Source organism: Alosa pseudoharengus, unplaced genomic scaffold (assembly GCF_046254945.1).
Source record: "Alosa pseudoharengus isolate Yale_2024_CS ecotype anadromous, Long Island Sound unplaced genomic scaffold, YU_APseudo_1.1 YU_APseudo_1.1_scf_10, whole genome shotgun sequence".
Lineage (NCBI taxonomy): Eukaryota > Metazoa > Chordata > Actinopteri > Clupeiformes > Clupeidae > Alosa > Alosa pseudoharengus.
Genome location: NW_027468565.1, coordinates 21,054,404 through 21,068,134, shown reverse-complemented (window position 1 = coordinate 21,068,134; position 13,731 = coordinate 21,054,404). Strand labels below are relative to the sequence as shown.

The 13,731-nt window shown below is 45.0% G+C and overlaps 1 protein-coding gene across 2 annotated transcripts in view; it reads left to right on the top strand.

Annotated features, from left to right (window-relative positions):
• The window catches only part of gnao1a (guanine nucleotide binding protein (G protein), alpha activating activity polypeptide O, a), a 97,198-nt gene that overhangs the window by 71,485 nt on the left and 11,982 nt on the right, over window positions 1-13,731 (top strand). For both annotated transcript variants that reach the window (XM_076267512.1, XM_076267506.1), the window contains exons 5-6: window positions 6,902-7,030; window positions 10,944-11,073. In XM_076267512.1, coding sequence (XP_076123627.1) covers window positions 6,902-7,030; window positions 10,944-11,073 — 259 coding nt within the window. The remainder of the gene's footprint in view (window positions 1-6,901; window positions 7,031-10,943; window positions 11,074-13,731) is intronic.

The following is a 13,731-nucleotide window of genomic DNA, read 5'->3' as shown; positions in this document are numbered from 1 at the left end:
TCCCCGACAAACCCTCAGATGTGCCACTAAATCCTGTTGCGTCTGGAATGAGCACAGTGTGCATCGAAAGACATCAGTCCCGTCTGCCCAGTCACCCACTATTCCACACACTGCATCATGGCTTATGCATAGTCCTGGTTAGAAGTGATGATGAAATACAATGCAGTGACATTGCATGTGAACAATCATGGACAGTGCATATAGCTGACATGATAGCCTGGATAATTCGGTCATGACTTCCATTTTATATGATTCCATCAGCTACTTCACTACATTTAAGCCTTTTGTTGATTTATATTGTGACCAATGTAAGAACTTTGCACAGATTTGTATAATGTGCCATTAGGTTTTGGCCGCAATCAAAGCTTATGTGATTAATATGTGATTTGCTGCATGAGTTTGAATCAGTATTTTTGCAATGAAATCAGGAACCAAATGTACAATCTGTCAGGATTGGCAATTATGATTGATCAAAGTATAGTACTTGCTCAAAAGAGTGACAGGAAACCAATAACCTACTCACTAAATCAAGCTAGCTTCGTGGATATTTCTGTGTGTGTGTGTCTAGTGTGTGTAGGGGGGCACTCACACACACATTTCTTCAGGCACGTTTCATAGCCTCAAAGAAATTAGTCAATCTTTCCCTCCTTCTCCTCTAGCCCCAGATGTAATGCTGTTTTATGTGTGTGTGTAATGCTCTTCTTGTCCTGGAGACCTTTTTGGTGACCCACTTAGGCATAATGGGTGCACTACTCTAATGTGTATAACGCCATACATGTATGTACTGTGTGTTTTAAATGATGCACCGCTTCGCTGCCTCTTCTAGATGAACTAGCATCATTGTGTACCATTAGCTTTAGACGTGCTTTGAGCTTCTCCTCCTTGCATCTTAGCAGCATAGAGTGCTTGCGTCTTGCAAACGTTAAATTAACCAAGCCTCCATACAAACTGAACACATTAACAAAGGCTGTGATGATGGCAGCTTGTCAGGAAGCATATGCTATTGACAGTAGCGTGTGTCTTAACTAAACCAAGCCTCTATGCAAAAATGAACTAATTTATAAAGGCTGTGGCGACTGCAAGACCATTCGCCAGGAAACATACATTACTGTCAGCGGAGTGTCCTGACAGTTTATGCCTGGCAGCCATTTTGTGTCTGCCATAGAGATCATGTGGAGGAGAAGTTTCACTCTGCCTGCCTCTAAAGCTGTCCCTCACGGTTCACTCTTAGATTCTAGACTCTTTCACAGCTACTACTACTACCAGCAGTTTTGGCCAGGCTTAAGAGGTAAGGCTAGAGCGGGCCCACGTCTGTGCTGGAGCTTGCCGCTCTCCCCATGTCACGCGTCTCATAGTGCATACCCTCCCTGTCTGTGGAGCCCATGACAGCTGCTAGCTGCTCCATCTTGAGGCCGTTTGAGAGGCTGAGTGGAGAGGCTTCTAATAGGATTGAATTGGCTGTGGGCCCAGTGTCATGTCATTGGTTATCCTCTGGGAAGCTCCTCCCTATTTATCTCTGCTATCTGTGACACACACACACATGCAGACCACCCTACAAACAATATATCGCTTTCTTCCTCTTTCTCTCTTCTTCTTCTTCTTCTTCTATCCCTGTCTTTCTTTCTCTCTATCTTTCTCTCTCTCTGCCCTTATTCTCTATTCTTCCTCCAGACCTCCCTCTCCTTCTTCTCTCCTCACTCTGCATCACTCCCTCATCATGCAGACGCTCTCTTCTATAGTAGGCCCTATGTCCAGAGCTATCTCTGTGTCTTCTGCATCTAGGTTTGTGTGTGTGTGTATGTGTGTGTGGGCGTGTGGGTGTGTGTGTCTTTGAATAAGTGTGTGTTTGTGTGTGAGTATATGTATCTGTGTGTGTTTGTGTGAGAGAGAGAGACAGGGAGAGAGAGAGAGAGAGTGTGTGTGTGTGTGTTTATGTGTGTGTGTCTGTCTGTGTCTGCGTGTCTTTGTGTATCTTGTTGCCAGACTGTGGAGTGATGGGAAGCAGGTTGGTGAGAGGTGTTGCCAGGCAGAGCTCTCAAGCAGGAACAGCAGAAGAGGAGGGGGCGGCAGCATAGTGCGTGCGTGTTAGTGCATGTGTACTGTATGTTTGTGCTTGCTTGCTTGCTTGTGTGAGTGTGTGTGTGTGTATGTGTGTGTGTGTGTGTGTGTGTGTGAGGGAGACAGAGCAGAGCAGAGCAGCAGCATAGTGCGTGCGTGTTAGTGCATGTGTATGTTTGTGCTTGCTTGCTTGCTTGTGTGAGTGTGCGTAAGTGTGTTGGTGTTTGTGTGTGTGTACTGTGTATGTGTGTGTGTATGTGTGTGTGTGTGTGTGTGTGTGAGGGAGACAGAGCAGAGCAGCAGCATAGTGCGTGCGTGTTAGTGCATGTGTATGTTTGTGCTTGCTTGCTTGAGTGTGTGTAAGTGTGTTGGTGTTTGTGTGTGTGTACTGTGTATGTGTGTGTGTATGTGTGACAGAGCAGAGCAGAGTGCAGTGAGGGAGGTGTGAAGCTGGCATGCATGCAGTGGTGGAGGTGGCACTTAATGAGGGAGAGATCTGAGCTTCCCATTGCTGTAGGAGAGCATCCCCCCTCGTCCTTCTTCCCCAGACCCTCAGCGACCCACAGGAACCGGCCATCGCACGGCTCCACTTATCACAGAGCCCAGACACACTCCGCACAACACAGACTCACAGGACAGAGGACACACTCTTACTCTTCTGGAGGATGGGGTCTGCACAGACCAGAGGACACACTCTTATTTTTCTGGAGGACGGGGTCGCAAAACTAATCAGTGTGACTACAAAGACACCTTTAAATTGCAAACCACTAAGACATATTCATAAGCACTGATTCCAAAGTAGAGAATTGCTTTGGGGAAAGTACCTATTTTTAGCTGTTCCTGTGTTATAATCTTTAAATGGTTGTAGCCATAAGTGTTACAAAGTGGTTCAAATACATTAGGTCAGTAGCAATCTTTCCCTCTTTAAGTGTAGTAGATCACTCCTGCACTGATATCTGTAGCTATATATAGATATCTGTAATGCTGCAAAATGGTTCAAATAAGTCTCCAAAGGAGCCTTTCCCTCTTCAAGTCTAATAATTCACACTTGAAGAACCTGACGAATCGCTGAGCGAAACGCGTTGTTCGCTCCAAATAAAAAAGTTAATAGTGATCAGTGTGCGGTGATTTTGATTGAATTTTTTAGATTATACTTACCTGCCTCACCTGCACCTGTATAACTAAAGGCTTATGCACAGGGACATCTATGAACTGTAATAATTCACTCTTTCACGGATATCTGTAGACGTCCTTAGAGACGGCATAAGCGACTCTGCTCCTCTCTGGCCCACCAGAGGACCCTGAGACCCCCACACCATGGCCCGGCCGACAAGCCTGGATAAGCACGCCACTCCACCGGAGCCGTGACTCAGAGCCAAAACCCGCTTCATGGAAATCCCTCTCCAACCGATACGCCTGAAATTTGCATTGGCAGAGAGAGCGTAATAATAAACAAAGAGCAGTTATTGTTAGGGGGAGGGAGAGAGAGTAAGCAAACAGAGGCAGACACGACTGATGAAGGCTGGAAAGAGTGAAGTGAAGAGAGATGAAGAAAGAATATTCCGGTGAAATCCATCACAGCTAAGATACTGCAGTGGAGCTGAAGTGTGTGTGTGCTAAAAGACTGGAGATTTTGACACATAATGTGGTATTAACTCCCTCCCCCTCCAACCTTCATTTATTTCTGTGTAGGACCTCTGACACATTCAGTCACGTGGTAGCCTAGTTTCTATCCAGAAAGGCCATGATGGCATCTATATGTGCTCAAAGTCCCGGTGGAATGAAACATTAATGTGCAAGGTGTTCACGAGGTCCCGTCGCAGCAGCGTCGCCCCCTGGAGCACAAGGATGGTACTGCAGTGGGTGGGGACGTACCAGCAGGATGGGTAGCTTGGACAAAGGCTGAGACAGATAAGAGCGTGCACTTGAGTCCCTCGGCCAGAATGAAAGGCATTCCAGCCACATCAAACGTCTCGCATTACTCTCCGACTATAACCTCCTCCCTCTTTCCCTCTCCCTCTTTCTCTCTCTCCCTCTCTCCCTTTCTCTCTCTCCCTCTCTCCTTTGCTCTCTAGAACACACTCCATGTCTTGGACTCCCATCACACGGCCCTTTTTTTCTCTTTTCATATTCTCATTCTCATCTCCTTCCCTCTCTTCACCACCTCCTCTAATACTCTCTCTATCCCTCACTCCCTCTCCCTTTTCCCCCCTCTTTTCTCTTTATTCTTTCTTCCCTCTTTGCCTCCCTCCCTACCTCACTGTCCTTCCCCACTCATGTCAGTAAATCTTCCTGTGGCCAGTGAAATATGTTGAGGCGGAGAGACCAGCGAGGCTTGCTTCTACTCATGTCATACCCACAGTCTACAGAACACCCCAGTGTTCATACACAACAAATCAGATTTTAGGGTTGAGGATTACAAAATATTAGTCTCACCCAGTGTGTGTAACCTCCTCCAGGAAGGTAACATTGAGGAAATCCTTCCCCCCAAGGTCTGTTTTGTAAGTATTAGGTTATGAGAGAGTGAAGAGAGTTGAGGGTTGGAGCAGGGCTGCTTGTATCGGCAGCGGGATATTTCACATGGCACTGCAGAATTCTGCAGCTGTGCAGCCAGCCAAGCCCCCTGGCACTGCTAGCTGGCTACATATCAGGCACTGACACCAGACCTCAGACACACAGATGGGGGGGGGGGGGTGAGGAGGGATGGGAGAAGAGAGGGGGAGATGGAGAGGGAGAGGGAGAACGATTTTGCTAGTAGTTAATTTCAGACAGCACAGGAGAAAGAATAAGCAAAGCAGACCAGGAGGTAACCGAGAAAGAGATTGAGTCAGAGATAATGAGAAAAAGAGGAGGAGGAAAGGGAAGGAGACTGAGGAAGATGAAAAGAGACTCCGGTGGGGAAGGCGTGGCCGTGAGAGAGTGCTCGTGGGGGTCCATTTCCTCTCCGAGATGATGGGATCTGATCTGGTCCGTGCACTGGCTCTTTTCGGCTACTTAATGAAGGCACACACTCTTTGGAAGTACTCTCTTTCAATCTCTCTTTCTCTCTCCTATGTTCTCTCTCCCACTCTCTCTCTCTCCATCCAGTTCAGTTCAAGAAAGCTTTATTGGCATGGCCATTAAAGCAGCAATATTGCCCAAGCCACAAGCATTTTTGAGGAGTCATCACCCCTAGTCAATCATATCTGTGCTGTCTGTCTACTTAATGACAGCACTCCGACTCACGGGCTGAGGTGGTCCGTGCATTAACTACTAGTGCTTCTCTTCACTTTCTCTCTCTCTCTCTCTCTCTCTCTCTCTTTCTCTCTGCCTAATAAGGACACCCAGACTCCTGGAGTTGTCCAGTGAGGCCCGCGCTCCCAGGCTACTTGGTAAGACTGAGGCCTTTCAGCCTGTCAACACCAGGGTCTGTCGACGCCTAACTAATTAAGTCACATCAGGATATTCCAGGGCGCGCGGTGCTCGGGGCACTGCCATCAAAGTTTAAGCTGCTCCTCGTCTCTTCGAAGCAAAGCCCTGTACAGCACTGTATTGCACTGTTACACAGACATGAGCGTTGTTCTCAGATTCACACAAATATAGTGTGTATAATTTTATCCATCCACCCATCCCTAAAAACAACACTCACACTCCCAGACATTTAGACTGTCACAGACCTACACACCCCACCCAGCACATTGAAGTGTTATTGGTGTTGTTGGGGTGTTCACTTTGAAATCTCCTTCACAATTACCACCGTTGGCACAGCACCTCAGCACAGTGAGTGAGTGTGTGTGTGTGTGTGTGTGTGTGTGTGTGTGTGTGTGTGTGTGTGTGTGTGTGTGTTTGTCTGTGTGGCATCAGAGGGGGAAGAGGGGCATCAGGTGTTTAATGGTAGAGCCTCACTCCACCGCAGGGGCCCATGTCACCAGTGACTAGTTTTCAGCCTCTCGGCTCTCATGTGCCAACAAGCCACTCCGATTGGCTGCGACGAGTCAGTGTGTGTGTGTGTGTGTGTGTGTGTGTAACCGAGGGTAAATTGAAACAGGTGGCAATGTGAAAAGACTTGCAACAGCAAACAGCCTCTGCCTACTGACAAAGAACACCTTAATCATGGTACCAGTCAAACTTAACATGTGGTAAAAATATAATGTGGAATTTAAACATCTGATATCAAATAAAGTGCTTAATCTAAATTCCATCACATTCCCTTCTGAAAGACATCCAACCTCCACTGTCTTTAAATGTGCATTAATTACTAGACTTTATCTTCACTTTACAATAAAAAGGTCTAGATCATATCATCCCATTGATGCAGGCACATAATGGTGTGATGTAATGCTTTGTGTTGTGTAATGTACAGTTAAGGGAAACTATTAGCCCAAAAAGGAGCTATTGTACCATTGACTATGCAAGCCTATGCCAGTAACCACCCATGTAAGGGTTGCTTGTCTGTGCAGCAAAAAATGAGCTATCAATCCAGAAGGGAACTGGTCTTGTTCAGTTTTGTGGGATTGAGAAAGGATCTGCTATGCACTGAGACCAAGTAGCCAAATTCCTCTGGTGTCCCACAGCAAAAGAGACCTAATAGTGGGTTATATTGGTTTGAGGATGAGAAGGTAATGACAGAATAACCCATTTTGAATCAACTATCCCTTTGAGGCTGAAATGGCACAGCGAAATTACCCTTGTGGGGAGAACCACTCACTATACAGTGCAGCGGGGCAGCCATGTTTAGCCTAAATCTGTTCCAAGTCTAGTCCTTTTCCTTGGAGCCGTTCTGAAGCTCTTCTACATATTTGCACTGGTTTCAGTCGAGCAGCCGATTTAATGGCTCTTCTTCCTGATTCTTTTTCCCCTCCAGCTACCTAGACAGTTTAGATCGGATTGGAGCTCCAGACTACCAGCCCACAGAGCAAGACATCCTCAGAACCCGAGTGAAGACCACTGGCATCGTAGAAACCCACTTCACCTTCAAGAACCTGCATTTCAGGTAAGACCAACACTCTCAAGCAGGCTCAGGGCCAACAACACCACAGCCAGCAGGGAGCATTCTGGAACAGGTCAGAGAACTAGTGTCCAATGCTCCGCAAGGTCCTGGAATACTGCCTAAGATTCTAAGAACTATTGTTGATTGAATGTTTTGGAGAAATACTACAAGGTGAAATGTATGTTCTGAAGTACATAATAAGTACAGCAAAATAATTATTTTCAAATTGAAGCACACTTTAGTTTGTTTATTTAGTTTAGTTTAGTATTTTGACTGTTTGGTCTAGAGTTTTGTAGACCAAAAACAAAGCAATTGACTTTTTGCAGCTAGACATTCTTTGAAATGGTATTGCCTCTGTGTGTGTGTGTGTGGGGGGGGGGGGGGGTGGCTGAGAGAAGGTCTCATTAAGTCTTTCCGGTCTGTCACATGGCAGAAATTAGAGCTCTCACGCCACATTAACACATGTCTGATCTTCACAGCGAGCAAAAGCACAAGCTCTCTTTTTCTCACTTTCTCTCTCTCCTTCTTTTTCTTTATTTCTCTCTCACACACACACACACACATTTTCTCTCACCCTTGCTCACACACTCTAATAGACACTTTTAAATAGCCACATGCACACTTACACCTTCTCTCTCCCTCCCTTTCTGACACCCCTCTAAAATAAAGTGTTAATATATGTAAAGTCAGTGAAGTGCAGTGCCTATTGATAGGGTCTCCTACAGAGAGGTACTGTCTCTCTCTCTCTCTCTCTCTCTCTCATTCCGTCTCAAAGTATCACAGTCCGATCTGAAACCTTGGAACTGCTGTATCATTTTCTCCCTCTATCTGTCTTTTTGTTTTTCTCTCTCTCTCTTTATTTTGTTCTCTCTCTTCTTCTACCTGTTTGTTCTCTCCTGTCTTTCTTTATCGTTATCTCTCTCTTCTTCTCTCCATCAGTCATCACTCTATGGCTCAGAGTGTAGATACTGGGAAACTGGGACACTGGGAAATAACCTCATTCGCTTCAGAAAACCTGTGATTTATTTGTTTGTGTAAATCAATGTGGCCTTCTCCTCTCCTGCCATAATTTGGTCTGCCTATGACAACCAGGTAGAACATGCTAAATTGCTGGTGTGGAACTGAAAATGCTTTTTTGCACGCCACCCCTTGGCTTGCATTTAAAGATTATGTAAGCGGCTGTTTTGAGTTTGGGAAACGAGTGACTAGTGAGTGCGATTGATGCAGTTAGAAACCACAAGGTTTGTCATTGCCGTTATCTGTTGATCTTATTATGACCGCCGCGCAGCGAAGCCGCGTCAAGGATTCCCGGGACACTGTAAGACCGGGGTACACGAAACTTGGTGGGCATGTAACCCCACATGGATAGCATGGAACCTCCTTTTTTCATTTTGATCTGTAGCCCCCCCGCTGAACTGGACCCCCCGAAAGGAGGGTAGGGCAGACACAGTTTTCTGTGAATATCTCGAGAACCGTAGGGTTTAGGAGGACCATTTTTTTTTGTATGTTGATCTCAAAGGGCCATGTCAACCCATTCCATAACCACTCATTTCATGTATAGCGCCACCTAGTTAAACACAAAAAAGTAATAATGAGGTGTTGTAATCGCAGCTATCTGTGACCTAACATAGTCAAAACTGCACGAAATTGGAAGTGTAGGATCATTATGACACCCTCTGAATGCACGCCAAGTTTCGTGGAATTCCGTTCATGGGGGGCCACACAATAAATGAATTTATGTTACTTTACACCAACTGGCCTGTAGGTGGCCGGAGACAGTTTTCTGTGAATATCTCGAGAACCGTAGGGCCTAGGAGGTCCACCTTTTTATTGTATGTTGGACTTAAGGGGGCATGTCAACCTATCCCCTATTACCACTTATTTCATGTATAGCGCCACCTAGTTAAAAATTAAAAAGCAAAACATTAGGTGTTTTCGTCACAATATCTCTGGCTAACATGGTCAAAACTGCACAAAATTCAAAGTGTAGGATCATTATGACACCCTCCGAATGCATGCCAAGTTTTGTGGACTTTCGTTCATGGGGGGCCTTACAATAAAATAATTTATGTGTACATTTAGTGACCGTACACCAACATAGTTTTCTGTGAATATCTTGAGAACCGTAGGGCCTAGGATGACCAATTTTTTGCGTATGTTTGCCTCCAGGGGTCATGTAAACCCATTCCATATGCACACATGTGCATAAACAGATACACACGCACACACATACATTCACAGTAATCCTACGTATGACACATACTCACACAGTAGACATATACAGTAGACGTATGCATGCACATGCACACACACAGGCACATAAACAGGCAAACACACAAGCACATGCACATGCACGCACACACACCCACCCACACACCCACACACACATAAACATACACGCACACATGCACACAATTCAAGAATTTCTCAGAATTATGAACAGGCAACATGGGGGTGGGGTTGTATAAAATGTATGTTACATGTGAAATCTAATCATGTTTTGGTACTTGTTGTCTATCAGATACCAGTGAGAATTGAGTGTGCATAATGCAATTCAGTGACACAGTTAGAATCATATATGCCTTTCAGCGTGACTTATTTTTGTGGAAAACATGTGCTGGACTGGGCGGCGGTCATATTTTGTACCGCTCTGCGGTACATCTAGTTGTGGGACATGTTATCACAATAAATTAAAACTGTTCTTTGTATTTTTTCCTGAAACCATGAACCACTACTTTGTCTCTTCAAATGCTCCCAAAATTGGATAGAAAATCTCCCTAAATTTCTCCTTGATCAGTTAGTATATGTTGGCAAGTCTCATAGTTACACCACAATCCAAACAAATTCTTTTTCAAATTCCCTCCAAAGTAAATAAGCCCTGAGTCAAAGGCACTGTGATTGTGCCTGCTAGTTCAGTGTTAGCTTAGTGCCCTTTGAGCACAGGGAGCGTGATCGTTTTATCAGGGTTCCCTAATCTCGCTGTAGGATCCCACCTGCACTGCCTATCTCCTGTCTCTGTGCCTGCAATTACACTCATCAAAGTGAGCGCAAATGTCATGGCTTTGATTGGCTAAATCAGGTTAGTTCAGCTTGTCAAAGTCAGATAGGGAAAGTTTACGGTCTTATGGGAGAGGAGCCTCCCACTATATGCTGTGTAGGAAGAGCTTTGGGGTGTCTTTCCATGCACGGAGCGGCAGCAGTGCAGTCAGTTCAGACAGTCATCACACACACATTACTGTAATGTGTGCTTTGCATTAAGTGACAAGACGTTACTGTCAGTGTTCAGGCCTAACCCTGAACCCCCCCCCCCCTCTCTCTCTCTCTAACACACACACACACACACACTCTCACTCGCACACACACACAGTGGGTGTGTGCGTGTGTGGGGTGTGTTTGTGTCCGCCATAGCTACAGATGCTGTACTCTTTCCAAATGCTTTTCTCTCACTGTGCTGCTATGAAAGGTTTGTCACACAGAAGTTCCTCCGATATATTTTAGCCCATGCTGCTGCCCCAGGTGCCTGCAGGCTACCATAACATATTCCAGCTGTGTTTATTCAGGTGCTCAGGTTTGCGTGCAATATTATATGTGATCATTAAAGTCTGCAGGATGGAACCATGCACTCTGGCTAGTGTATAGTGTCATATTTGGTTATTATACTGTGCAGTACCCTGCCATGCCTGTGTGTGTGTGTGTGTGTGTGTATTAATAGGAGGTGTGCGTGTGTGTGTAGGGATCTGGGTGTATAAGTGTGTGGGTGTATTAAGTGTGTGAATGTGTAGTGTGTATGCACATGTGGATGAACAGTTTGTGAGTGAGTGTGTGTGTGTGTGTGTGTGTGTGTGTGTGTGTGTGTGTGTGTGTGTGTGTGTGTGTAGGCCAGTGTAACTCACTGATTTGTTCTCTGTCTTGCCAGGCTCTTTGATGTAGGAGGCCAGAGGTCGGAGAGGAAGAAGTGGATCCACTGCTTCGAGGACGTGACTGCCATCATCTTCTGCGTAGCTCTCAGCGGCTATGACCAGGTTCTGCATGAAGACGAGACCACGGTGAGTCCACCATTTTACACTCCCAAAGTCATGTGTGAATAATTATGTGTGTGGTGTCCACAGATGCAAAGCTTCACTAGTTTGGTCAGAAGACATTTCCTTGTCAACAAGATGAGACTACAAACATGCAAACTCACATGTACACACAAAAATGTACACACACACATACACACACACACACACACACACACACACACACACACACACACACACACACACACACACACCAATCCAGCAAATACCAGACAAGTTACTGTGAAAAAGACATGGTGGGCCAGAGACTAGGTGAAATCAGTGATGTAGTATCCAGATTATGCAGATTGACACAGAGGGACAGAAAGTCTCAGCGGGCTAGTTACAAAACAGAGAAAGGATGACACAGAGTAACTTGGGAGGAGTGTGAAATAAGTTCTTATCAGACGTTCATATCAGACATCACACTCAAGAGGTGCTTTATGTCTCTTTCCCAGAATTCTATTTCTATTTTCTGTCATAAATCTGTAGTCCAGTTGCTTGACATGTTGTTTCACAGTGTCGGAGGAAGCAGACACATACACACATAGAGGAAGCACGCACACACACACACACACACATACCCTGGCAAAGGACACGCAGACACACACTCACAGTGGTGGAGTTGAGAGGAAGCACACACAGCTTAGCCCCACTGTAAATCCACACGACCCCTGAGCCCGACACTGTGTCTTGCACAGAGATTTACTGGCTGTTTAAAGAGAGCTCTGGCTTCAGGTCTACCCGATACTCTCTCTCACACACAAACACACGCACACACACACGTACACGTACACTGACAAGACACGTTATCTACACAACTCACACAAAATACACATATTATCTACAGTATATACACTGACGCACGCACGCACGCACACACACACACACACACACACACACACACACACACACACACACACACACACACACACACACACAGTGCTGCCTTAAACATAGAGCAAGTATTTCTTCATTGCATCTGCTGCATGTCATGTGTAACTCCTTCACTAAAATATAAATACTCCTAATTTCAAGACACCTAACTTCATCAATCACAATAGCAGTGCTGATTACTGATTACAGTGATGATTACAAGAGGTGGGTTGGGGAAAAAATAATGACAAAAGAAGGAAAACAAAACATTGTTCAGCATGGAAAAGATTGCCCAGTCTACAGGAAAAACTGGTGCATCGGCATGTTTACTCAGAAGCGTACTTGCAGTTAACATCTATCTGGCACATTGTTTTTGTCACCCATTGACCTGCAGGAAATGAAAAAAACATATTTTTCTTGTTTAATCCCACTCCTTTGTTTTCCGCTAAATGTGCCACTGGAAAGAACAATAGGCCAGGTTGAGTTTGCTCTGTGTGGACCACCCAGGCCACCATCATTAACACTGTTTGTGCCAGCTGATTCCACTCTAGTTGGCTCATTCTCAGATAAGACTCTTCAGAAATATAGCTGACTCAGATCGGATTCGGACATGCTGGCTGGCTGCCATTAGGAGGGGCTAATCGGTCCGCAGCAGAGGACCCAGCTTTGGGCTGACCGGACCCCGATATGCAGGGGGATTCTGGGGCGGAACCGGTGACGCATGTGGCAGCTTTATGAGCAGTGTTGCCAGGCGAGTGAACCAGTATTGCCACACCGAGTGCTCCGGTTGGATGTTCATGACAAGTCAAGCCTGCTCAAGATAAAAATGTCTTACAATATCAGTGGAAAAGTACCCAGTCACTGACACTGCAAGGCAACATTGCTCAGAAGTTGCCCAGTCCTTTAGACTGCCTTAAGGCACCCAGGCCTTCATCTACTAAGAATTATTGCCAAATGAATGCCTGTTTCTGATACTATTTGCACCTTATTGTATGTACAAAACAGACTGCACTTGGATGAAACTGGAGCACAGAATGGCAAACTGGGCTTTTCTTACTCATGCATATGCATTTATGGAAGGTTGAAGGGAAAGTGGGAGTATCGCGCAAAAACATGAGAGAAGTGTTAATAGCAATTGATTAGGTATTCCGGCATATGTATGAAAACAGCACGCATCGGTTTTGCGGTGAAAATGTTCGGCCTGGTGTAAATAAATATTACAGTTAAATATGTCAATTAGAGAAACTTTCTGAGGCAACAGAATCAGTATTCAGAGCACCAGTTCATCTTCATTGTACTGTCAAAAGCAACCGTAACTAATTGTTTGCCTTTCTAATGTCGTTCTTTCACTTTCACATTATCCACTTCCAAATCTGCTAGACTAGGGTAGGCTATTAAATGTGTTATAGCCTACGTGAACATACTTAATTTTTTGTAAGTGGAGTAGAACTACTGCTCTGCATAATGTTGCTGCTTATTGACATCTTATTATCATGTATTGTATTATTTCATGATCGCTAAACTTGATTCTTTTTAATGTTGCCATCAGTTAAATCCACTCAACTGCATTTGTGGTTGAATTATACCATTCAGTTATGGGCACCACAAATTCTGTTAGATTCATTGGGTTCATTGTGAGCAGAAGTATGTGGGTTTGTAAGCCTGTTTAAGAAAAGGACGGCTCCTATTCTACATCTTACTCTACCACTCTCCTATTATGAATAAAAAAACATTCTTCACTGAGGTGTTTTATAACCGTAAGATAGTGAT